Below are 27,170 nucleotides of genomic sequence, written 5' to 3' on the forward strand. Positions count from 1 at the left end.
ATGCTCTCTGGTTCCCTGCCGCACTTGGCCTTGCCGGAGGGCACGATGGGGAGCTGGAGGGAGGGCGCGGCGCGGTGGGTGGGAACGCCGAACTTGCACTCCGCCGAGCTATGCTCCGCCTCTGCCCACCAGCCCTGCCGGCAATGCCGCTCTCGCCCACGGCTGCGCTGGCCCTGCTTATAGGGGGGCAGCTGCCCCCCTGCCCCACGCTGGGTACGCCCATGGATGAGCACCAGCGAATGTGTGCATTGATGAAGCAGGATTCTCCAGGTTGAAATGGATTCCCCTTTGTCCTGCAATTTAATTAAATGTGTGTGTGCTCATCAGCAACAGAAGAGTGGTGGTGGAGGAGGAGAGATTGCATATGCTCCCAGTCTGAAATTAAATTGGAGAAATCATCCAAGTTAAACCGGAAGGCAGGCAGAGTGGAGTACAGGGCAGAACAAACCCATAGCACAATAATACTGGGATGGAGGAGGGGACAGCCTCACCTGCCAGCTGGGTGACCTTTGGCCAGTGGGTGCCTCTCAGCCTAACCTACCTCACAGAGTTGTTGCGGGGATTAAATGAGGAAGGGGAGAGAACCACGCCTGCCCCTTTGAGCTCATTTGAGAAAACAGTGGAATGTAAACGTAAATGGAATAAATAAATAAATTCACTTCATCCCTAATTTTAACAGGACGCATCAGGGGGAAATGGACTTCCTGCATTGCAGGGGGTTGGGCTAGATGACCCTTGGGGGTCCCTTCCGATTCTACGATTCTCTGATTCTCAGCTGTCAGTGTCTGCTGCACATACCTGAGTCAAGTGAAAACTGGTGCTAATCACGTTGGCCCGGCTGTACATGGGTCAAAAACCTATTTCTGAATGTGATTGTTTCCCTTGCTAGATTTCAAATATTTCGAAGACACGTCTGATGAATACAGAGATAACCTGGGGACCCTCCTTCCACTGTGGAAGTTTCAGTATGATAAAGCCAAGAGACTGGCAGTCACTGCCCTCTGCTGGTGAGTCGATTCTGTGCAGCTTTCAATTGCTTCATTAAGAGCCTTTGATATCGCCTGGGTTGCTTTTGCTTCATTGCTTGAGGGATTCATACAATATTTTGCGCAGAAGTGGGTGAAAGAGAATTGCTTAAGCTGCCCAGTAAGTGCACAGCCGCCAGCCTACCTTTTTAATGTCACTGTAATACGCACACCCTCATGCGTTTGCTGGGCACAAATGGGTTTTTCTGGAATGCATTTATGAAAGTTAGTGCAACATTCCACCAGCTAATATACCTGGCTTGAAAACAGCTGCCTTCGGGTGACCACACAAAGACATTTTTTGCAAAAGTTAAAGGGACAATAAAGCAGAGGTGGCTTACCAGATGTTGCTGAACGGAATGTATACTGTGATTTTTTTTAGAAAAAACTCACCACTTGCAATCTGTAAATTTAATCCCTTAATTAAACAGTGTAGTTGTTTAGTTTAGAATCCAGCGAAATGTTCTAAAGATCTTCAGTTAGTTCAGAGTCTCAGTTATTATAAGCCCATTTTAACTTATTTCTGACAATATGCATCTGAGAGACATTCTTGTTGGCAGGGGGGAAGGGGGCACAATCTTATGGTTTGGTGTCCTTCTGGTTGCATGGCCCTGGGATCCCACAGCTAATCCAGGGGATGACAGAAAGAGAGGAAATTATTATTTGTCTTCCTTCCAAAGGAAAAATACAAACATAAGAAGTGCCGGCTGGACCAGGCCAATGGCTCATCTAGTCCAGCATCCTGTTCTCACAGCAGCCAACCAGATGTCTCTGGGAAACTTAAAAGCAGGATTTGGGCACAAGAGCTCTCTCCCCTCCTTTGGTTTGGGCAAAAAAATCATATTCGGCGTATGGTTCAGAGACCATACCTTGCCACATTCTTGCTTGATTCTTTCCCCTGGTGTACACAAATCAGCTTTACAGCAAAAACCACGCATTGTTGTATTTAAATTAGCTAGTTAATTAATTTGGCTCTCTGAAAACTGTCAATCGACATAAGGAGCAACAGTCAGCAAATACGCTTGATTGGTTAGCATATTCCTGAACAAGCAACATGCACATTCCACATGGACAGAATCCTCTTTAAATTAAAGCAGAGTTCAGAATTTGAGAAACATCTTTCCTGACTATCCTTATTAGTCCCGGTTAATCCTATCAACAATATTTCCTAAATTCAGTGGTTTTCCGGGAAATAGCCAGTCTACCGTAGTTGTTTTTGCCACCTATAGCCAGGATAATAGCACTCCTGGTTATTGCATAGGTAAGATGTTTTATGCTGGGTTTGGCTGTCTCCCCTGAGGGCAAGTTCCTCTGTAGACTCTGTGGCGGAGGCATTTCGCATCACATTATACCAGATCCGTTTTAGCTGGAGATGCCAGGGATTGTTTGTGGAACCTTTTGTATGCAAAACATTCGTGCGCTCCACTCAGTGCTTTTTTTTTCTAAAAAAATGTTTAGGGGTCCTCTCATTTTCCAACTCACATTGAAATACTGCCCCTCAATGAGGCCAAAGTTAGATTCACAAAATGTTTAGGGGTATGCGTACCCCTGCGTCCCCCCAGGAAAAAAGAACTGGCTCTACTACTGAGCAATGGATGCTGGCTTTAATGAACTGTGCCTCCCATCTCAAAACTTCCAGCATGCGATAAATCTTCCTAACAAGCTGAACTAGAAACTTAGGGAAGCCAAGTCAGGAGGTCATAGAGGCCTTTAATATCGAATATGGATGGGTCTAAAGGGATGTACAGTATAAGCATGTGTCGCTGCCTACCATTTAGATGGCTTAAATGCTAATGGCCCTATACCTATTTTTCTTACAGGAACCCCAAGTACAAGGATTTGTTTATCGTGGGACACGGCTCTTGTAAGTTAGTTTGAAAATAAGACGATGGGGATTCTTCTTAACTGATAGTGCAAGGAGAGCTTTTCAAACGGTGTACCTGCCAGGGCCGATGTGTTTCCTCCTGGACCAAGCCTGCCCACTTCTGACACATAAGACACCTTGTCTCTTTCTTCTCTGTGCTGTCTGCTGAGTCCGGCTATTCTTATTGCTCCTTGCCTCTGGGCTTTTGGGTAAGGCATGGCCAATGCGTATCAAAACAGTGCGGCCACGGTCCTCTTTTTTCACTTGCTGAGCAAGCTGTGCTCACTGCTGTCAATACTGAGCATTGCTGCCTGGACCTGAGTTCCAGGCAGTCCTAGGAGGTGACGCAGGGTCTTGCCTCTGGCTCGATCCCTGACAGCCACATATCTTCACCCTGGCACTTCCAAGGATCTGGAGGAGCCCGGCTTGTTTTGCTTCCTTCTTATGCTACTCTAAAATGTCAGAGCAAAGAAGCAGAATAGCTTCGTGCTTCTCTTGTACTTTATGCCGAAACCCACCCAACTTTCCTGAGAAAACCTGCTTTCTTTCCTTTCTGACCATTGGCATTCGTTGTTATTGTAAATCTCCATGTGCATACACCTGTTTTGCTCACTCAGTGGCCTGGATAGGCACACATGGCGTAAGGAAGTTATGCTGCAGACCCCATCTATAACTCCTCCACACCCAACTCACAAATGGAACCAGAGCGCAAGGTATTGAGAGGTGCCTTTGCCACTGACCTGCTTGCTTTCTGCTGATCCTGTCATTTCTCATTAGGACAGTCAGGAGAGGAGAGGAGCTGTGCTGCTATGCTGTTGGAAACTTGTCCATCAGAACCATCTGCTAGATGAGGCCCATAGGGCATCTTGTCCAGCATCCTGTTCTCACAGTGGCCAAGCTGATGCCTGTGTCAAACCAGCAAGCAGGATTTGAGCACAAGAGTACTTTCCCATCCTGTGGTTTTCAGCAACTAATACAGCTAGCAACCGTTTTGTGCTGGGGTTCTGTTCCTGGCCCCCACTCACATTCCATCCTGCCCTCTTCCGGGTCCAAAACAAAAACAACATGCAAACCAAAACACAGCCATCCTTGGAAACAGACGTTTATCCAAATTTTGAAGTGCTGTTCTGCAGCCAACTAATGTGTACAAAAAATATATGCATATACTAGACTAAGGTATGCATTGGGAAAGATATGGAGCAAGCAGGCATAACATACAAAAATGTGTTGTTATTAGGGGAAATTGCTTTGCAGAAAGTTCTACAGTGGGCAAAATTGTATATTAAGAGAAACTAGCACTAAAATGCGGGTGAATTCTCGTAATGGCATTAAAAACAAAAAAGCAAATTCCTGTGGAAATGTGGGAAACTAATGACTGCTAAAATGAGAAATGGAGAGAACCTGAAATGGAGAGATTCTCCCATCCTCACCTGAGGCCTTGGTGAGCAGTGCTGGATTTATGTATAAGCTAAACAAGCTCTAGCTTAGGGCCCCACTCTCTTGGGCCCCCAAAAAAAATTTAAAGAAAAAAAAACTGGATATACATTTCCAAAATATAAGATAAAAAGATTAAAAAACAAATAAAATAAAATCTACATACAACAACAGGCCCCTGTAATGTAAGTAATGGGCCCCCTGCTCCCTAAAATATTATGGTCCCTAAATTACCATATAGCACAGGGGTCAGCAAACTTTTGCAGCCGGGGGCCGGTCCACTGTCCCTCAGACCTTGTGGGGGGCCGGACTATATTTTGAAAATAAATATGAACAAATTCCTATGCCCCACAAATAACCCAGCGATGCATTTTAAATAAAAGGACACATTTTACTCATGTAAAAACACCAGGCAGGACCCACAAATAACCCAGAGATGCATTGTAAATAAAAGGACACATTCTACTCATGTAAAAACATGCTGATTCCCAGACTGTCCGCGGGCCGGATTTAGAAGGCGATTGGGCCACATCCGGCCCCCGGGCCTTAGTTTGGGGACCCCTGTATAGCATATATTCAACACAAAAAACCAGCGACAATTTGTTGTTGACAAAGGACAGCTGGACATAGAAAAGGCCCCATTATCTTCAGGAGCTTAGGGCCTCATCAAACCTAAATCTGGCCCTGTTTGTGAGCCACTGCCCATCAGACTAAAGCAAGCCTTGGTTTGATTGACAGACCATCTAAGGCAGTTTTATGGCCACAAGACAGGTTTCATCTGACAGCCCCTTGGCTGTGTGACGATTTGAACTTGGAGTTGGATATTTGGCCAGGCATAACTTCTGGTTGTGCAAAGGAGCTGGGAGATCCTTGGGCTGGGAAAGTGCAGGTGATGATGTCGTAAAGTCTTGTGAATCCTCATTAGAGCAGGCTAAAGACTCTTGTGCCTGATTAGCCTCTGCAAGTCAGCCTGAACGAATGCTCTAATGCAATCCCTTGTCCTAATATATTTCCAAAGCATAAAGCATCACTAGGCATGTGTGAAGCTGACGACCCTCATTAGACTGCACGGCCTCTGAACAAATATAGCACATGGAGAATAATGTCCCAAAGTGTGTCGTCAATCCTAGCTGGAAGCTGGATTGCAGTTTAGTCATTTAAGTTCTTCAATACTTTGCCTAATTTCTTCCAGGCCAGCCGGTATATCAATTTCATTTTTAATTGGCCAGCAATGTAGCCCCATCCCGTGGCATTTATGAATAAGGAGGAAAATAATGGGCTTGAGGGCATTCTGATCAAGTTTGCAGATGACACCAAATTGGGAGGGGTGGCTAATACCCCAGAGGACAGGATCACACTTCAAAATGACCTTAACAGATTAGACAACTGGGCCAAAGCTAACAAGATGAATTTTAACAAGGGGAAATGTAAAATACTAGACGGGCAAAAAAATACGAAAGGCACAAATACAGGATGGGAGACACCTGGCTTGAGAGCAGTACATGTGAAAAGGATCTAGGAGTCTTGGTAGACCACAAACTTGACATGAGTCAACAGTGTGATGCAGCAGCTAAAAAAGCCAATGCAATTCTGGGCTGCATGAATAAGAGTATAGCATCTAGATCAAGGGAAGTAATAGTACCACTGTATTCTGCTCTGGTCAGACCTCACCTGGAGTACTGTGTCCAGTTCTGGGCACCACAGTTCAAGAAGGATACTGACAAGCTGGAACATGTCCAGAGGAGGGCAACCAAAATGGTCAAAGGCCTGGAAACGATGCCTTATGAGGAACGGCTTAGAGAGGCGGGCATGTTTAGCCTGGAGAAGAGAAGGTTAAGGGGTGATATGATAGCCATGTTCAAATATATGAAAGGATGTCATATAGAGGAGGGAGAAAGATTGTTTTCTGCTGCTCCAGAGAAGTGGACATGGAGCAATCGATTCAAACTTCAAGAAAGACGATTCCACCTAAACATTAGGAAGAACTTCCTGACAGTAAGAGCTGTTCGGCAGTGGAATTTGCTACCAAGGAGTGTGGTGGAGTCTCCTTCTTTGGAGGTCTTTAAGCAGAGGCTTGACAGGCCTATGGCAAGAATGCTTTGATGGTGTTTCCTGCTTGGCAGGGGGTTGGACTGGATGACCCTTGTGGTCTCTTCCAACTCTATGATTCTATGAACTGCTTCACGAATGCAGACACAGGGATAAGGAAGAGTTCCATTCAGAACTTCTTCCAATGTGAAGTGTATTGCGCAGCCTGCAATTTAGTGAGTGGTTGTTCCCACTTCGAAGCAAGGGCTATTTTTGCTCTGAAAAGCACCCGTTTTTCAGTCGTAAGGCTGCTGAGTGCTGGAGGAATCCCTAACAATGAGCCTTTAGAGGAGCAATAGGAACATTGGTTTGCAATGAAGTGCCATAGCCTTACAGCAAGAATGTGCTGTTCCAGTCACTGGCTGTTTGTGTTCAAATTATCCTGCAATTTCAAAGCACTTTACTGCTCCCACACAAAGAGGAACGTTCCTGTTTATCTTTGCTTCTAACATGGGAAGACACTTCGCAGATGGAACAAAAAATGGAGCTGAGCTGCTGGTTCCAGTGAACATAACATGGAGCTTATTTCATTTATTATTATTTTTTATTTTGAACAATTCCAACCTCCTTTTCATCACCGCCAGTCTCAGCATACAGGACAATTTAAACTCATCCAGAGGAAGCAATCCTAATTAAAAAGCCACTTGCATTTCTTGTCATGTCTAGTTTGGCTCTGCTAATATCGGACCACCAGTCAATCTGTATTGTCTGCTTTGGTGTTAACTGACCTGCTGCCCTGCAGATGTTTTGGACTACAGTTCCCATCAGCCCCACAGCTGATGGACATTGCAGCCCATCTGGATGGCAGTACTGTAGGTGGGTGAAGTCTGGCCCCTCTGACTTGCTAGCAGCAGACCTTTCCAAGGTCTCAGTCAGGTGTCTTTCCCAACCTGATACCTAAAGTCTTTTTAAAAAAAAGAAAATGGAGGTGCCAATGATTGGATTTGGGACCTTCTGCTTGCAAAGGATGTGCTCTGCTGCAGACCCTTCCCTATGGAAACAGCAGCCTAGAAATGCATGGAAAGAACATAAGTGGTGGGCCTGAAGATCAGCCACAATGGCCCATCTAGTTCAAAAGGAAACCCGCAAGCAGGATTCGAACACAAGAGCACTGCGTCGGTCTGTTCTGTGGATCCTACTGTCTTGATGCAAATTGATGGACAATCAAACCACGACTGATCAGAGCCCCCCGCACAGATTGCGTAGGTCAAATAGGGCAACACTGCAAAGCTCCTTCGCTCACAGATGGGTCTTATTCCAACTAGATAAAATTTCAAGTGTTCACACTGGACTGTGTGTTCTCTGAAGACAATTGGAAAAGGTTTTTTTGGGGGGGAAGGGCAACGTGGGCAGCATTGAAGCTGCCGAAGGAGGTAATTTCACGCTCCTAAATAACCTAGATCAGTGGTTCCCAATTAGTGTGATGATCATAATACCAAAGTTGGGACAGCTGCATATTCCTGCATTGCAGGGGGTTGGACTAGATGTTCCTCAGGGTCCCTTCCAACCCTACAATTCTATAATTCTATGATCAATAGTTCTTTCTAGCTGTTTCCAAGCTACAAGGGGTGGAAACTTGCTTGTCTTCTTTAAACAAAGGTTGGTTTTCCCGCAGCCATATTCCACTCAAGTGGTGAAGCTGAGACCACATAAAACTTCACTTGTCTCTGGCTAGAGAGAGAAAGAGAAGGAAGCAACTTTCTTTCTGGTCTGCCCCCAGACATTCCAGGTTTGCTGCACAGCAGGCTCCTTCCTCAGTGTGCAAATCTCACCTGTCATATTTCTTTTGCTCACTCTGGAAAGAGCAATTTCTTTCCCTTCTTTAGAAGGCCTCCTTATCGCTTTTCACATGCGGCTCCCAAGCAGACGAAGATGCAATCCCAAGCTGACTAATTCAGTTCCAGGGCTTCACTGCTTTGCATCCAGAGCTTCGGCTTCAGCTAGGCTCTGGGGCTTTGCAGAGATTGCTGCTAATCTCAGTTAATTTGTCGGGTGATGTTCAGTGTACTGTTTTGTGCACACACACGCATGTGTACTTGGGTGCTCATGAGAAAGCATATTCCCAGTGAATGGCTGTGTTCACACTTCACTGTGCATTTGCTGTGCTTCCAATGCTGGGCTTTTAATCTGTGCTCACACAATATTCTCCAAAATGCATATGCACCCTGTAGTTTGCACAAAATGCTACTGCCCGATGCCTTGTCTCTCAGACCAGCTTCACATTGCTCAGATGCCTTAAACCACTCATAATTTCTCTAGCCAAGCTGTGAACACCTTTGCACGGGATAAAGGCCCCCCACTCCTTTCAAGCCCACCAAACACACACAGAAATGAATTTAAACACTAAAGAGGCCTTGCCGAGGTAAACAGTTAATGTGGAAAGCTGTGAAATGGCACTGGGGGGAAAAAACTCCAGCAACTTCACTGTGCTGTAAGGCAGTCACATGAGCACACCACCAATGTCGGAGGAAAGGTGGTTAAAAGACGGCAATCTGCAATCAGCTCATTGTGGTGTTTGGCTGTGATTGCAATTATCAGTTTATCTAGCTATACATAATCAGCGCTCCAAGCCTGCCTCTCGATAGATGATGTCTCAGGGGGGAGTGTTCCTAGCCCATCATATTTTCCTTTATGATAATGCAATTATGCTGCTGTTTTTACATGTTGAAGCAATATTTCTCGTACCTCTTGAACCCCCATCTTTCTAAACTTACTCGACCCCTTCTGGGGAGCCTAACCCTGCACACCACCAGCTGGAGGGGGGCAGGTAGCCCTGGAGACTTCAGATCAGCCCTGGCGGTCTAGCAGCCCTAACAGCTGTCTGTTTGGCAGAGGAGTGTGTAGTGATTTCTGCATGCAGGTGTTTGTGATAGCAGCCTGCAGTTGTGCATTTGAAGATGTCTGGACAGGGAGACTGGCCTGGCACTGGCGTTTGAAGAGGAGCAAAGCAAAGCATTCACTTAACTCCCACCTGAGAAACCTCACGCCAGGGAAACGAGTCCAAAACATCTCAAGGGCACCAGGTTGAGGAAGGCTGACATGTACAAATTAGACGTTTTTGCACTGAAGCTCCTCTCACTTGTCTGGTTGCTGCAAATCACAGAGTGCTTCTAAGAATCTGGAGCTAACAAAAGCTTTTGCCACTTGATGGCACTGTTAAATATTTAGTGAGCAGTAAGCCGGGGGGGGGGGGGACAGAATGTTAAAAATCCTCGTAAAAGATAACATATCCAGGAGGTTCAAACAAAACAAAGCACTAAAGTGATATAGATATACTCAACTGTCTTATTAGAGCTTGTCAAACTTTCCCCATGGATGCTAGATGCAGCTAGGATTTCAGTAGTCCAGCCACGGAATTTTTTTTTAAATCTAGATTTGTCTTTGTGGTATAAAAACCTCATAGACTTTGGCTATTGCTGAAAAAATAACATACAAATTGTAGGTGTCCAGAGTGATGCAGAACCCAGCTTCTATATCATCTGGTGGGATTTTTATTTATTATGCTTTACACTTAGATCAGCGTTTCTCAACCTTTGGGAAGGAGGTGTGAGGCTCTGGGCCTGGCAGGGTCCTAGAGCCCTCCCTCTAGGCTTTGGGAAGTAGGATGGAGCACTATAGCAGCGTTTCTCAACCGCTGTTCTGCGGCACACTAGTGTGCCGCGAGACGCTGGCTGGTGTGCCGCGACGTGCGGCGACGAGAAGGGCGATTTGCATTGTCACGTGCCTGGCGGCTGCCAATAAACAACACTAACCCGCCGGAAAGGAAGCCGGCCGGGTCACGACGCGGGGCGAGCGCAGCTCTCAACAGCCACCACCACGGGAGGGTGGTTTTAGACAAACTTAAAGAAGCTGGCTGGATGAGCTCAACCTGAAACTTGCTGAGCAAAGGATTGTGCTGGCAGAGAAATCAGCGGCTTGTGAAGCCTTATTACAGGAGATTGCAACCAACACAGCAATTGGCAAGTGTTTCTTACAGTCATAATTATATAGTCAATATAGGGCGGCACAGAGTTAAATTTTTTAACTTTTTTAATGGTGGTGTGCCTCATGATTTTTTTCATGGAACAAGTGTGCCTTGGCCCAAAAAAGGTTGAGAAACACTGACTTAGATGATCGACATTCACCATTCGTGCCAGCTTGAGAAATATGGATATATTACTGTGTTTCTCCTTCTTCTCTTTGGTATGATGTAATATCCCTGCTACTTTGCTTTTGGGTTGTTAGTAATTGTCGCTATGCTTCAATAAAACTTTTTTTAAAAAAATTAAATTAAATTGAGAGGATGGAAATGCAAGCACTAATTTACTTCATTGTCTTTCATTATATCTCTTGAGTATGTGATAATGCTAGTTAATGCTCATTTGGTTCTACTTCCAGAATTGTGCTCATCTGTTTTCCTGGAAGGAGGCAGATTCCTGTGGCTTAACCATGTCATGGGGATGTAGACATGCTGGCTAAGAATGCCCTCTGCATAGGAAGAACATAGTAAATTGCCTAATATGAATCCAGACCACTGGTCCATTGTCTAAATGGACAGGGGCCTCTCCCTACATGGGGATCACAGTTGAAATCAATTGTGATCATGGTGGAATCACTACTTGGCATTGAACGGAGGTGCGTAAAATGTTCCAGGATCATGGAAGAGTTTATGCTGGCCCACCAGCATAAATTAGTCCCGAGCTTGCCAACTAAACAGCTTAAACATACCCTAAGGAGAGCCTCTTTCCTTTTTCCTGTTGTTGAAGCAGACAGATAGCAATCCCTTTAGCCTAGTGCAGGCATCCCCAAACTTCGGCCCTCCAGATGTTTTGGACTACAATTCCCATCATCCCTGACCACTGGTCCTGTTAGCTAGGGATCATGGGAGTTGTAGGCCAAAACACCTGGAGGGCCGCAGTTTGGGGATGCCTGGCCTAGTGTGTTTGGCTCAGCATGCCATCAGAAGCCGAGCTTATGGTTTAGCTCTCTCCAGGCCTATTAATGAGCAGTAGCCAAGCCTTTGCTTCAGGTTTACGGCTCATGGTTTATCCCAGAGTGCTAAGCCATGAGCCCGGGGTTCAGATAACACACCAAGCCAAACCATGGCATAGCTCAGGTTGCATATCAGCAAGATGACTGGGGTGGAGTGAAGGAGCATCAATTCTTCCAGAGCCCAGAGCCTGCATGCTTGCGTGTTTGGCTTAGCATGATGTGCGAATCAGGCCAGCATAAGGTGTCATGCAAAAAGAGGTGTCAGAGGAAGGACCATCACCCTGGAGTGGAATGACTGATTGTACCACCAATTTAAAGGAACAAACAAAATAAAACCCAGAAAACTTGTGACTGAGGGCAGATCCACTTAAATCTACTTTAAGTGTATGAAGCAGATTCAGTGCACATTTAAAGCAAACAGTTTCTGCACAGAGAATCCTGTAAACTGTAATTTGTTTAGAGTTGCCGTATTTCAAGCAGTGAAAATCCGGACCCAGAGTTTGCTGACATGGGTTGCCATGTGTCCAGATTTTCCTGGACTTTTTTTGGGGGGGGGATTTCCGTCCGGACACTGCTACCAACCACAGTATTCCGGATATGTCTGGGAAATTCCGGACGTATGGCAACCCTAAGTTAATGGTGCCAGCAGAAGCCCTTTGGGGGGGGGGGGCATGGCGGGTATGGTTGCACTGGTCACTGTGCAGCAGCAGGGGGCGCCAAAATGCTCTAGAACAAAGCATGAGAGGCGCACATTTTAGCATTGCACAAGGCGCAGCTGAAATTTGAGAGCCAAAGATCCACCACTGGTGCTGGGAACTGTAGCTCTGTGATAAGAAACTACAGTTCTTGTGATTCTTTGTGGACATCATGTGCTTTCAATGTTAGTTGAATATGCATTGCACTCATTTCTCTCTCTCTCTCTCTCTCTCTCTCTCTCTCTCTCTCTGTGTGTGTGTGTGTGTGTGTGTGTGTCCATGTCCACATCTATTTAAAACTTGTCAACTTTCATATGACTGGTTTGAATCAGTAACTTTCCACATTCAGCCCTTTGGAAAAAAAATTCTATATTAGGGCTGCTTACTTTTAAGGGAAGGGCTGATTCTGTGATGCTTTTATTGTAATGATCTGTGAAGTTTTATATGTATATATATATATATATATATAATGATAACGATAACAGGCTGCAGAAAAAGGCACTGGAAACTTCTCACCTGGGCTGGCTGTGTAATATGCCAATGAAATGTGGTAACAAATTATTCATTTGAGTTTTCTCAAACCTCTCGCATTTCATAACTTTATATGGTGGACTTTAATGAATGCCTTTAAAAAAACACACAAATATCACGAGGAAACTAAAGAGGAAACAAGTCAGAATACAGCAAGTTAGCACCACACTCCAGCTTAGGGGTACCTCGATAAAAGTGTTGTGGTGCCAAAAATTAAAAACAAAACAACTTGTCAGCTTAACTTCCCTAGTATTAACTCAGACTAGGGAGCAAGTTGGGGAAGTCTGGCAGGAGATTTGCCCCCAAGAAGACTGGTTTTGCATCCTAAGACCTATCCATGAAGCATTCACCCTGACTTCCCAAACTTGATATATATTTTTTGCATCATGATCCACATGATTAAGAATTGCAAATGCCAAAGGCACACACTAATGCAATGCAATCCCAGTTTGGAGTTTGCATGAAACAAACTGTTCCAAACAGAAGCTTATCTGTCTGAAAACCCTGAAAATGGGAGTCTATGGTGCTTCTCAGCAGTCTATGCTTTTGTCCATCTGTTCTTGCAGCATCAAAAAGGGGCAGATGGTCCCAATCTCCTTAATGGCGGTTTTATAATAGCCAGAGACTGATTTCATGCATCATTCCCCATCACAGTACTTTCTCGAGGCTGAATGTACTAGTTCCTCTAATATTTCTTGGTATGTCTTTCATTTGCGAGTGTCCTCCTTATAGAGGCATATACTAGTGTCTGATTCACCAGTAGTCATGGAAATTACTGCTTTCATGATAAGTGAGGGGTAACTTATACGAATGAGAAATGTAGTAGCAGCCGTCCGGAAGATTAGATCTTGCTTGGAAAGGTATTTTCCCAAATGCAGTTGTGACCTCACAGTTGCTCCTGCTTCCCTTGTGCTCCATGTATTCATGCTTTGGGTGGTCCATCTAATTAATTTATTCACTCCTGGTTCTCTTCTCTTCTCTTTGAAAGTTCTATAATTTGAATGGAGTTGGGTGTACGGAAGCCCACTATAAGGTAAAAAATAGGTAAAGGACCTCTGGACATTTAAGTCCAGTGAAAGGCGACTATGGGGTTGCAGCGCTCAACTCGCTTTCAGGCCGAGGGAGCCGGCGTTTGTCCACAGACAGTTTTCCGGGTCATGTGGCCAGCAGGACTAAACCGCTACTTGTGCACAGAGGACTGTGATTAGGGAGATTTAAAGATGTTTAAAGATGTTTATCTTAAAAGCATCGAGTGATCTATAGGCTCTTGAAATTTCTGGAAGTTTTAAACATCTGTGAAAAAAAGAGTTGTTCTTATTAGATTTATAATAGTGGTCTTCTTCCTTTTTGCTGCTTTTTAAAAGCCGTATTTCAAATTTTTGTTTTTGTGGTTTAACTTTTTACGTACTTTTCAAATGTTCTTTTTAATGTACTCTTACTTCTTGCTGCCCAGGAACTTTAGTTCTTGGGTAGCCTTTAAATAAATGTCCCCCAATCCCTTCAGATCATACGACACTGATGAGATTAATTACCTTCAAAAATTGGTACCTGAATTTCTGCGCTTTCCTCTTCCCTTCTCTTCTTTCCCCCCGTTACGCATCATGCCTTTTAGGTTGTGAGCTTATAGGTAACAAGTCTCTTCTCTTTTAATTTCTATAGAGTGTGTAGAAAATTCCAGGTGCATTGTGTTGTTGTTGTTGTTGTTGTTGTTGTACAGATCTAATCTGGGGTAAGAGCCTTCAACTTTCATCAAGGCATCTTTCATCTGAGCCTTGACCTACCTTACATTTAGGATTCCTCTTGTCCAATCTACCCTTTAAATCCCTTTAAAGCAAATACAACCCTAAGGGATCTTGGTTGTCCCCCCTGCTCCCCATCAGGACTGCCTGTTGGGGCCATCTGCACCAGCAACTCACAGATTTCCCTGCCAGGAGCTGTGGGTGGGGATGGCCGCTAGCTGAGATGGGCCTTTGAAGAGGCAGCTCCTTGTTGCTCCAGGCCAATTGATGTCTTTCTCTCTCTCTCTCTTGCCCAGACGACTTTGTGAAGCAGAGCCGAGGGATGCTCTTGCTGTACACCTTGAAGAACCCCTCTTTCCCGGAGTACATCTTCAACAGCGAGAGCGGCATCATGTGCCTCGACATCCACGTGGACCACCCCTACCTTATTGTGGTGGGTTTCTACGATGGCAACGTGGCCATCTACAACCTGAAGAAGCCCGCCAGCTCCCAGCCTGGCTACAAGAGCACCGCCAAGTCTGGCAAGCACACCGACCCCGTGTGGCAGGTGAGTCGGGCAGCTCCCTTGCTCCTTCTGAAAACTGGCTTGATCCCCGGATAAATTGCAGTGTCTCACCAAGATGTTCCCAGCATCATTTTAAAAGACACCTGCATGTCATTAACATACATAAATCTTCCCAGCTATTGACTATCGCCCAGCATATATCTCTGTCCCTTTCCTTTCTTCCTCTCCCGCACCCTCTTTTCTGAAAACGAAGGTGCAGTAATAAGAGTGCTCTTTGAGAAGGGGGGCAAGGAGGGCCATCAATAACCTGCTGCCAGTTGGGTAGCCGTGTCTCCTTTGATGCCTGGCATTTTAATGATCACATCGAAACCCGCGGCCGGACAAAGGGCCTCTGTGGCTTGTCTTTGTTTCTGACAAAGCCAAACATGCAGGGCTTTGGCCCTGTTCACTTCAGGGGTAGAACGGGATGTGATGGAGAAGCTAGGAGGAGAGGCCACACATTTTTATTATTATCATTAAAGATTTTCTTGATTTACAAAAGTATGTGCAATGTCTCTCGTAACATTTTTACAGATTAGTTTCATTTATTGAGACGTTGGGAGGGAAAGGGGGGAAAGAGGTAGATGGGGGAAAGATGGGTGGGGTCGGGTGACAATGTTTCCATTTTACTTAATGTATGTGGGGTTTTTTTGTCAGCGTCGCTTGTGCTGGTTCTCTGTTGTTTGCTTCTGTTCCTTTGGTGGTGAGAGATGTTGGAGTTGGCCTAGGGCAGGCATCCCCAAACTGCGGCCCTCCAGATGTTTTGGCCTACAACTCCCATGATCCCTAGCTAACAGGACCAGTGGTCGGGGAAGATGGGAATTGTAGTCCAAAACAATAGAAGGGCCGAAGTTTGGGGATGCCTGGCCTAGGGTATTATTGTTCATTTGTGATTGGCTGTGGTGGTCTTTGTTTTGTGTGTGAGTGGGGTGGGTGGGTGTTTTGGATCAGGTCAGCCATATTGATTTGAAAAGTTCTCCAGGGGCAGAAAGCATCTCTGCTTCCCCTCTTTGCTTTTACAGAGCATCCCAGGTCTGAAGTGTCACAGAAAACATGAGTATCGTAATCCTGATGCATGATGGCAGCTGCCAAGTTAAAATAGCTACATTTAGCAATAACTTACAGGGGGAATCCTAAACTCCATGTAAGAAGTAAGCCGTATTAAATGCTTTGGGTCTTACTCCCAGGTAAATGGGGTGAGGCTTAGCCTAAAAGCATTCCCAGGGAGCACCAGGGGTGCAGGGTGAGCAGGACAGGTCACAACAGTGGCTGTGGTCTGGTTTTTCTTGTTGTTGTTGTTTTGACCATCATGCTGATATCAACTGCAGGAAAATACACACACACTAATAACATATTGAGGAACAGTGTCTACCAATGTATATAAAAATACTACTGCTACTAATAATTTGCAACATACAAAAGGTTTAAAAAGAATAAAACTAAATATATACAGTATTAAGATACAAATACAATAAAGCATGCTATTGAACCACCAGAATCATGGCCGCCTTTATAGTCCAACAGTGTTACTATATTCAATAGGCTTGAAGAATATGAAAACAGGAAATCAGTTCTGAGATATGGGGGTCTTGTGTGTGTTGAATTATTAGGATCACTTTAAAATGTGTGCTGTTTTCATGTGGTGGTCTTGTTGAGCCTAATCCACACAAATGGATGCCTTATGAGGAACGGCTTAGGGAGCTGGGTATGTTTAGCATGGAGAAGAGAAGGTTAAGGGGTGATATGATAGCCATGTTCAAATATATAAAAGGATGTCATATAGAGGAGGGAGAAAGGTTGTTTTCTGCTGCTCCAGAGAAGCGGACACGGAGCAATGGATTCAAACTACAAGAAAGAAGATTCCACCTAAACATTAGGAAGAACTTCCTGACAGTAAGAGCTGTTCGGCAGTGGAATTTGCTACCAAGGAGTGTGGTGGAGTCTCCTTCTTTGGAGGTCTTTAAGCAGAGGCTTGACAGCCATATGTCAAGAATGATTTGATGGTGTTTCCTGCTCGGCAGGGGGTTGGACTGGATGGCCCTTGTGGTCTCTTCCAACTCTACGATTCTATGATTCCAAGAAATGCTGTTGCGTGTTGGTGGGGAGGTAAAAATCAGCTTAAGGTTGACATTGCAGTACATTTTTTCATACACGTTGAAGTGCCCTAGTCTGAATAAGCCAGCTGTGGAGTGTGCACTGGCAAGAGTGTGCCCTGGCAGGGGCTGATAGGAGTCGTAGTTCAAAGCACCTACCTGGGAATCACCAGGTGGAGGAAGGCTGGGCTGCATTATGGTTGGAGACCTTCCCCTACCGCATTTGGGACATGCAAAGCACCGAACCAGACCTGCAAACCCTCCCAAACACTGGAGTTGCTTGGATATTCCCCAGCAGTCTCTGAAACTCAGGGACAAAGCCATTGTGCAGCCTCCTCTGCTGAGGCTGCAGACGGCTGCTTCTCCTGGGTCTTTTGTTTGAGTGTGATTAATGCTCTCGCTTATTTCTAAACTGCTCTCCAGGCACGGAGACCATCAGGTCTGCAGACGGCTTCTTGCCTGGTGCTGAACGTGTCCCCAGATTGCTTGTCTAGAAAGTAAGCTGCTCTGTGATGGTGCTGCCTTCGCAAGCCCTGTCCATTGGGTGGCTTAGGGTAATCTGAGGCAAGGCAGCGCCGGAGCTTGGCTTTCCGATCTGTTTTAGAATCATAGAATCATAGAGTTGGAAGAGACCACAAGGGACATCCAGTCCAACCCCCTGCCAAGCAGGAAACACCATCAAAGCATTCTTGACAGATGGCTGTCAAGCCTCTGCTTAAAGACCTCCAAAGAAGGAGACTCCACCACACTCCTTGGCAGCAAATTCCACTGCTAAACAGCTCTTACTGTCAGGAAGTTCTTCCTAATGTTTAGGTGGAATCTTCTTTCTTGTAGTTTGAATCCATTGCTCCGTGTCCGCTTCTCTGGAGCAGCAGAAAACAACCTTTCACCCTCCTCTATATGGCATCCTTTAATATATTTGAACATGGCTATCATATCACCCCTTAACCTTCTCTTCTGCAGGCTAAACATACCCAGCTCCCTAAGCCATTCCTCATAAGGCATCGTTTCCAGGCCTTTGACCATTTTGGTTGCCCTCATCTGGACACGTTCCAGCTTGTCAGTATCCTTCTTGAATTGTGGTGCCCAGAACTGGACACAGTACTCCAGGTGAGGTCTGACCAGAGCAGAATACAGTGGTACTATTACTTCCCTTGATCTAGATGCTATACTCCTATTGATGCAGCCCAGACCTGCATTGGCTTTTTTAGCTGCTGCATCACACTGTTGACTCATGTCAAGTTTGTGGTCTACCAAGACTCCTAGATCCTTTTCACATGTACTGCTCTCAAGCCAGGTGTCTCCCATCCTGTATTTGTGCCTTTCATTTTTTTTTTGCCCAAGTGTAGTACTTTACATTTCTCCTTGTTAAAATTCATCTTGTTTTCTTTGGCCCAGTTGTCTAATCTATTAAGGTCATTTTGAATCTATTAAGGTCTGTTTTCTGTAGCCTGGCTTAGCCTTCAAACACGAGAAATGATGAAGAGAAGGCGGCCTTGAGCATGTCACCGAGGGTCTCCACACCACCACTTGAGTACCCCCCACAAGCCCAGATGTTGCTGGTTTCATTGCTCCAACCCCCCCCCCAATAGTCTACACCCCCAGTGGAAACAATCCTCAAGTACACGCAACTGCTCACATTCCACCCTTGGCCCCCTCACTTCTCCTTTTCTCTTCTTCACCCTGTCATCTTTTCTGTTGTCGAAATAGATGTTGGAATCCACTTGGGCCAGGGACCTTTCTGTTGTTGCTGCTGCTGCTGTTGCTGCTTACATTATTCTGTAACACTCTGTGCATATTGATGACACTATTGTGAATGAATAAATCCATTGTTGTTAATGCTTTGGTAATAGATAATAGACGCCACAACATCTCCCACATGTAACACTGGGTTCCATAATTCAGCTACATGCTGAGTGATTTAGGACTGGAAACCGTGGTCCTAAGTCTGCTGAAATCTGGATCGGCCCCTTGGGCCTTGTCCAGGGTCCTGACTTTGCCTTGGTTCCAATTATTCCAAAGCCTACTGGTCCATCATCTTGCTTGCACCTTCCCTCTCCTCTCGGTGGTAGAGTTCACAATTTGGAAAAGCACAATCACCATGAAATGACTCTGCGACCATTGACACACTTTACAAAAAGAGTCTTAGGGTGTCAGGTCTGAGGGAGGACCATGCCTACCAAGAAGAAAAAGAAAAAATATTAATTAATGGAACCCCTGTAAATGGGTGGCTGGAGAGCAAGTTAAGCTGATGAAAGGCCTTTTGCACATACACATGCCAGTACCATTTTGCATCCAATTGTGTGACCCACTTTGCTGCTTGGCCTTCCTGCGGACAGGTGGGTTAATCTGCCAAAGGGGAGGAATTGAAGGACTTTGTGTCCTGCTGTCAGCTCTGCCAGCCAGTCACCTTTGTTCACCTTTGTTTCAAAAGCAGGAGTTTAATCCACATGCTCACTGTTTTCTTCATAGGGGAGGTGCTCTCAGAACACCTTCCCCTTCACTTCTGAAAGTTTTAGGCAGCTAGACTGGTGACTGGGAGCGGCCGCCGAGACCACATAACACCGGTCTTGAAAGATCTACATTGGCTCCCAGTACGTTTCTGGCCACAATTCAAAGTGTTGCTGCTGACCTAAATGGCCTCGGTCCAGTACACCTGAAGGAGTGTCTCCACCCCCATCGTTCTGCCCGGACACTGAGGTCCAGTACCAAGGGCCTTCTGGCGGTTCCCTCGTTGCGAGAATCCAAGTTACAGGGAACCAGGCAGAGGGCCTTCTCGGTGGTGGCGCCTGCCCTGTGGAATGCCCTCCCATCAGATGTCAAAGAGAAAAACAACTACCAGACTTTTAGAAGACATCTGAAGGCAGCCCCTGTTTAGGGAGGCATGCGCACACGGCGAAAATACTTCCGGGTTTGCGAAGTTCGTAACCCGGGTTGTTCGTAACCCGAGGTGTTCGCAACCCGAGGTACGACTGTACTGTATTTTAAAGAGTCAACCCCCCCCCATGTTGATGGGCTTTCTATGTGGGGCTTTTCTGCCCCCCCCCGTATTTTATTAAGGATGGAAGAGGGAAGGAAGGAAGAAATAGAGAAAGGGATAACTCATATTTGTGGGTGCCTCTGGGTGATGCTGTGATGCTGGAACTCTGCAGTAAGAGGACGGGAGGGTCGGGCAGGCGAGAGGGGGTGGCAGGGCAGACGAGGGCGAGGGAAGGCACGGTCGCAGTCACGACAGCTCCGAGGTGTTGCTGCATATCAGCATAATATTTCAACCATGTCGTGGGTTCAAGCTCCACCTTGGGAAAAAGATCCTGCATTGCAGGGGGTTGGACTAGATGACCCTTGTGGTCCCTTCCGACTACAATTCCATGATTCTATTGATATATTACCATAGCATATGCATCAATCTGCTTTCTTGAATTGTCCTAGGCATAGCAGCCAACTCCTAGAGGCCTAGGTGCCGCCCCCCCCCCAATTACTGGTAAATACTGTATTTTAAAGAGTCACACCCCCCATGTTGATGGGCTTTCTATGTGGGGCTTATCTGCCCCCCCCCGTATTTTATTAAGGACGGAAGAGGGAGGGAAGGAAGGAAGAAATAGAGAGAGGGAAAACTCACATTTGTGGGTGCCTCTGGGTGACGCTGTGATGCTGGAACTCTGCAGCAAGAGGAAGATACTGGTACGCCTGTACAGGAGCCTTGCAAGCAGCTTTCTCTCTGCTTGATTTACAGCAGGCACGTCCAACAGGTAGATTGTGATCTACCAGTAGATCACTGGATGTCTGTGGTAGATCACTGCTAGATCACTGGCACCCCTAAAAAAAGCTCACCCAAAATTTTCCTCCTCCCTAAAAAAAGCTGAACTATGACCTGAAGCCCTAAACAAAAATGGGCCTCCCTTCCTCCTAAAAGAAGCTCAACAAGTTTGACCTAAACTCAAAAAAACAGGGCTTCCCTTCCTTAAAAAAACTCAACAGCTTTGACCTGAACCCCCCAAAAGGGGGTAGATCACTCCCAGTTTTTAACTCTGTGAGTAGATCAGAGTCTCTTGGGAGGTGGCCACCCCTGATTTACAGTATACAGATGCAGGAGGAGGGGCAGACTGAAACACCCCTGCTTTTTATAAACATCACTGTGTCTATCAAAAGCTACAGCCCCCCCTTTTCTTATTCATTTCCTTTTAGCCTTGCAGAGCCACCTTAGTCAATGCACCCTCATTAAATCACCAATAGAACTCTTAATGCGATCCCTGAATGCTCATTAACAACTACCACTGAAGAACAATAGGGTGAATTGGTCAGCTATCAAACCTTGCCTGAAGGGATTAGGGATTTTCTGCTCCATTGTCTTAACTGCTTAAGTACCGGTAGCCACTTTGCTTTATTTATTTGATGTGTTTTTGTTACAGCTGTGTTCCCGCCCGCCCCCCCCAGCAAGTGGAGAGCTGCTCTCGCTAAAGCAAAGCCCTTTCCACTTCAGTTTTTGGAGGGGAAAAGTGCTGGTTATGGTCTGTAAAATACAATAATTTTTTGCTTCTAGGGGGGGGGCAGCTGCCCCCTCCTGCCCCCCTGCCTACACCCATGCCCCTCCAGCTTCATCCTCCTGAGAGTTGCTGCCCTGGCAGGGGGATGCTTGTCTGTCGCTTTCCCCCCATTCATTCATTCATTCATTCATACATAACTGTTTGCAAACCACCTTTCTGCTACAGAGACGTCAGGTAGTACCTGCAGTCAATAAAGATAACGCTGAACACTAGAACAATAAGAACAGCAATGAAATTGAAAAAACAAAAGGCAATGGAACATATTCTAAATCCATTTTGGAAGCACAAGTCCCACTGCATGCTAGCAGCAAAGCAGGCTAATGGGGCTTCCTCTCTGAACCCTGAACTCCTGCAGGTGATGGCAGAGGGCAGATCCTGCCCTACCTTTCCCTGCCCTGAAGCCAGGTAAGGTGTCACTTCATGCAGCAAAGCGACTCTTCCCACACTCGTGACTCACTGATAACAGGCTTACGTTGGTGTAATTAGATGTATCATCTTTTTGTTCACTGGTTACAAATGTCTCCGTTATTTTATTTATTCAAAATATTTATACATTCTCCTCCATCCAAATCAATTCTACAGCTGTGTGCAACAGGCATTAATTGTTCACATACAATACTCTAAAAACAACTTGAATCCAAACAACAAAACTGAGAAGGAGGGGAACCAATGAAACAAATTACTGTAATATAACCATTTAAAATGCCCCGGGGAAATAAGTAAAAAATGTGTTTAACTGATGTTGAAAAGTTTATAAATGCGGGTACTAGTCAGACCTCTTTACTGAGGGCATTCCAAAGTCAAGTGCCAACACATCTGAGATGCAATTCCACCCAGCAATATGAATCTTTGGCTAGGTAGATCTCAAGGACCCCCACAACTTTTCCGAATCCATCCCATCCCAAAGTTTGGACCTGCAGCACAATATGTGCCAGAGCCACCAAGAAAGCTTGTTCACAGCTTCTTTTTCAAAAATGAACTCTCCTTCTTCCTCTTCCAAATCTAGCTTTTCCTACCCTGGCTTGTCTTCTCTCAAGTGTAACCATGCTGTGACTGTTTCATTCATGGCAACAGATTAGACTTCAATGGATTCCTTTTGAGAAATAAATAGGACTTGGGGCTGTGAATAAGGCTTGATGGAATGATACCAATAAATAGCTTTGGTTTATATTAAAAAGAAAACCCAAGATCTCTCCAGTGTTATTTTTTTTTATTAAAAAAGCTATCAGGGCTTCCTTTTAAATGCAAATGTTTGAGTTCTGCCGCTTATCAGAAGATAAAGAGGGTGATAATGCCAGCTCTTTGTAGGGAAATGACATCGTAGGATGGGATTGCTTGCCCATGTGCATTTCAATGGGAGGCGGAAGCCCCCACATATCATGTCTCCTCTAAATGGGCCAATATTGTGCAATATTGCATGCCAATGCATGCTACTCCTTGAAAAGAGGATTTACGTACTGGCATTTTCCCATCCTTGAGCAGAGAAAGATGGTTGCCCACTAGCAACATGGCAATCCCTAGATCTCCCTATCCAAATTTGCCTGCAGGGTTCTCTGTGGGGCAGAAAACATAGGGTCATCTAGTCCAGCCCCTGCAATGCAGGAATCACGACTAAGGAAACCCTGGTTTTTTCTTAGCTCTGCCCCTTCCTCCTTTACCTCAACCAGTTAGCACCACCGCCTCCCACCTTTAGCCACATCCCCCAATTTGTTTATTTTTTAGAGCTTGTGCTCTGATTTATATTTGCTAGGTAGAAATGCACATTCTGTCTGCGCCTTCAAATCTTTAGGCCCTTCTCCAAGTGCCGCCAGTACAGCAAATGCATTAAGTGCATTAAATATCTGAGAGAAAGTGTGGCATAGTGGTTAGAGTGTCAGATGAGGACATGGGAGGACAAGTCCCCATTTGCAGACCCTCCAAGTGTCCCTATTTTCCAGGGACACTTACAGAAGCCGTCCCGGTTTCTGGTTTGATCCCAGAATGCCCTGCTTTTCCTTAGGGTGTCCCTATTTTCATTGGGAAAATGCGGGAGGGCCATGAAGCTCGCTGGGTGACCTTGAGCCTGTCACTCGCTCTCAGCCAAACCTGCTTCACAGGGCTGTTGTGGGGAATGTCTTCCAATCCACCATCAGCCGGGATGAACAGCTACATTAGGATAAGGTTACCAGATTTTTTTTCAATGAATCTGGGGACACAACAAACAAACAAACACGTTTGGGACGTTGATGCTGCAGTGATGGTGGTGGCAGAGGGGCGGCCGCCACCTTGACCTCAAACACCATGTTTCCTCTTCCTCTAAGGCTTCTATCTCCTTTCTCCATGAGTCTGGGCAGCCCAAGTTGTTGGTTCTTCGGTGGTGGTGGTGGGGAAGCGGTGCAGGTGTGTCAGGCATGGAAGGCGGAGAAGGAGGGCCGAGAGCAGTGGCAGCAGCGAGGCTCGGGCAGCAGGATACCTCCCTTCCCATCAGAGCAGCCCCAATCCCATTCCTACTTGCGTGCAAGCAGGAGGGGACGGGGATCCCTCAGCTGGGAAAGGAGGCTTCCCATTGCCTAACTGAGAGATCCCTGCCCCCTTCTGCTTGCACGCAGGCTCTGATAGGCTGCGTGAAGCCTCCCTTCACCATTGAGAGATTCCCACCTGCTCCTGCTTGCACGCAAATAGGAATTGGGAAGCTGTTCCGATAGGCAGCACAAAGCCTCCCTTCGCAGCTTCGTTGCTGGGGTCAGGGAAGGTGGAGGCAGCCCGGAAGCTGCATCTTAGAGGCCCTGCGCCACCATCATATGGGGACTTCCGAGCAGCTCCTGAAGCCAGCCAGAGCCAACTGCTCCAGGCTGCTGAGACGGCCACTGCTACGTTTCCCGGTGACATTAGATGAAATCCAGGGACATTCCGGGGATGGGATTTGTCCAGGGACTTATTTGCAAATCTGGGGACTGTCCCCGGGAAATGGGGACATCTGGTAACCCTACTGTCACGGGATTGTTGCGGCTACTCTAGAGTAACGACGCTCTGCATGCTTGTCTTTTAGCAGTTTTTATTTAGTGCAGTCTATTTACAGTGAGCTGGGTATGTACAACATGTCTGCTTAGTCCGACGCAGAATCTGGCACTGGACCGCCCCTGGACTGCCTCCAGCATAAGTCTTGGGACGGCAAATCTCTTTCCCCTCCTTCTCTTGCGTAATTCCGGAATCGGAGGAAAGGGTCTACGCTCCATGTTTTCCTTCTCCCCCCTTTCCCCCTCTGTCTCTTCCTCCCTCCTGTGTCGCAGGGGCTCTCCCGTGCTGAGAGAGCCCCGGCCCTCTCTCTCCACTTCCTGACTAGACTCCTGAGCATCCTCGCTGTTATCGCTGCTTGGGGAGGGGCTGCTTCTGATGAGGGGAAGAGGGTCCCTATATTCTCTTCCCCTTACACCTACATTCGGAGTAAGCGACAGAAGCTCATTATGGGCATAGCCACCTGTGTCTCCAAGAGAAAGGAATCCTACTAATGGGTGGGGTTGGTCACCACCACCCCTTCCGACCCCCCCCCAGCTGACTTTCAGGTTTGGGCAGGCTGGTAAGGGCAGCGATGCTCTGACAGACGCACTGATCTCAAGTGATTTGCAGCTTTATCGGTTAGCATCAATGCCTTAAAATGGGCCGCATTTCCAAGGCACCACATTGACTGCCCCTCTTCTAGACCAGAGCCATGATTAAGACATTTCAGATACATCACACAGGCTTGACAGCTGTCTCCTGGATGGCTCCCTGCCACGAGCTGGACCTCTGCTGTACCCAGAGATCAGCTGGGGCTGGTGTGAGTTGAAGTCCAACCGCCCCTCCGTGGGAAAAGGGTATCCTGTTAAAGGGGTCCGGGAAGAGTGGCTGCCGTCTGTCAGCCAGGCCATAAAACTCAAATGTGGACCCCGCCAGGTGGTGCCCCTATTTGATGTAGGTCATAGTATCACCCCAGATGGGACCCAGGTGCCGCTGTGGGTTAAACCACAGAGCCTAGGGCTTGCTGATCAGAAGGTCGGCGGTTCGAATCCCTGCAATGGGGTGAGCTCCCGTTGCTCTGTCCCAGCTCCTGCCAACCTAGCAGTTTGAAAGCATGTCAAAGTGCAAGTAGATAAATAGGTACCGCTCCGGCGGGAAGGTAAACGGCGTTTCTGTGCGCTGCTCTGGTTCGCCAGAAGCAGCTTTGTCATGCTGGCCACATGACCCGGAAGCTGTCTGCGGACAAACGCCGGCTCCCTCGGCCTATAGAGCAAGATGAGCGCCGCAACCCCAGAGTCGGACACGACTGGACCTGATGGTCAGGGGGCCCTTTACCTTTATAGTATCACCCCAGAGTTGGGTTGGCCCTAGAAACACTCCCAGCAGGCAGGCTGGAGTTCAAACGGTGTAGCCAGTGCCTATTCCAAACCTTTCACATTTGTAATCAATAAAGTTGTGGCCTATTTGACCCAAGATATACTCTTTGTCCTGTCTGTTTATTTCATTGCATCGGGGTCATGGGTCCTTGGCATCCAACCACTGCTTTAAGAGTAGAATCAGTGGAGAGTGGAGCCTGGCACTCAGAAATCCACCCTTCAGCCTGAGGTTATATTTTGGGGGAGAGCTGATACGGTATGAATAAATTGTCACACAAGAAGTATGCACTAGGCTCTTGGCTGATGGCGCTCATTTACATTAGGCAATGCTAACAGGGATCTATATCTATGGAACGGCTTCGACAGAGACAAATGCCACCTTCACGCAGCGCAGGATGTTATTGGGAAATGGCTGGCCTGGCTGATAGATGCATCGGGAGGCCCAGGCAGTCAGTTTGCAAGCCGGGCCATCTTTTATTCTGCTGCCTGATTGAATTTCCACATCTGGAAATTGGATCAATTATGAGGCATTTGATTCAAGCTGAGATTTATCTTACAGACCTCCACGCGTTTATCCTCCTCCAACTGCCCTCTTCTGAACTGTCAAAATTCGAAAGGCAAATCTCTCTGCGTTTCTACATGGGTGGTTAAAATGCAGAGTGGATTTCTGTTCCCCTTGCAGGAGCAGCCAAAGAGTTATGCAAAATGAGGCAGTAACTTCTTGTCTGCCCCACTTTAGACATAAGGAGGGAGAAAACTAGCATTTTGGAGGACTTGCTGCCAGGTAAATGAGTACATGGTTGCATCCCTTAGACTACTGCCTTGATCTACATAATGTATAAAGTTTTCTTAAACGGAGAAAACATAATCCATTTTCCCACAAGGAAGTTTGCAAACTGGTGTGAGAAACCCAAGCTCTGTGGCGGCTCTTGGTGGCATGATCCACCAAGTTTTTTCTTGCACAAATTACTTCTAAATGGAGTGTTGGACTCACCCTGCACCCAACCAGCCTAGCAGAATAAGTCTGTCTAAGCAGAAAGGCAAACCAAGGTGACTTCTCTGGGGGGTGGGGGTGGCAGCAATTGGACTGTGGATTAACTGGATGAATGGAGAGAGAACAGAGTTTAGCATCTTTTGGTAAATCTATATATATAAAAATGTAAAAATCGTGAAAATCCAGGTTCCACTTTTCTCCGTAACCGCTTGACCGATCGTCCTGAAATTTGGACACAACGATCCAGGCCACTCCCCGAGCGTTGTTGGGGGCAAAAATCCCTCAAATCACACACC

At 46.4% G+C, this 27,170-nt stretch overlaps 1 protein-coding gene across 1 annotated transcript in view; it reads left to right on the forward strand.

Moving 5' to 3' along the window:
- The window catches only part of DNAI1 (dynein axonemal intermediate chain 1), a 136,629-nt gene that overhangs the window by 50,659 nt on the left and 58,800 nt on the right, over positions 1–27,170 (forward strand). The window contains exons 11-13 of the mRNA XM_060280401.2: positions 890–1,007; positions 2,846–2,889; positions 14,644–14,894. Of these exons, the coding sequence (XP_060136384.1) occupies positions 890–1,007; positions 2,846–2,889; positions 14,644–14,894 (413 nt within the window). The remainder of the gene's footprint in view (positions 1–889; positions 1,008–2,845; positions 2,890–14,643; positions 14,895–27,170) is intronic.

Source organism: Zootoca vivipara, chromosome 10 (genome assembly GCF_965207765.1).
Source record: "Zootoca vivipara chromosome 10, rZooViv2.hap1.1, whole genome shotgun sequence".
Classification (NCBI taxonomy): Eukaryota; Metazoa; Chordata; class Lepidosauria; order Squamata; family Lacertidae; genus Zootoca; species Zootoca vivipara.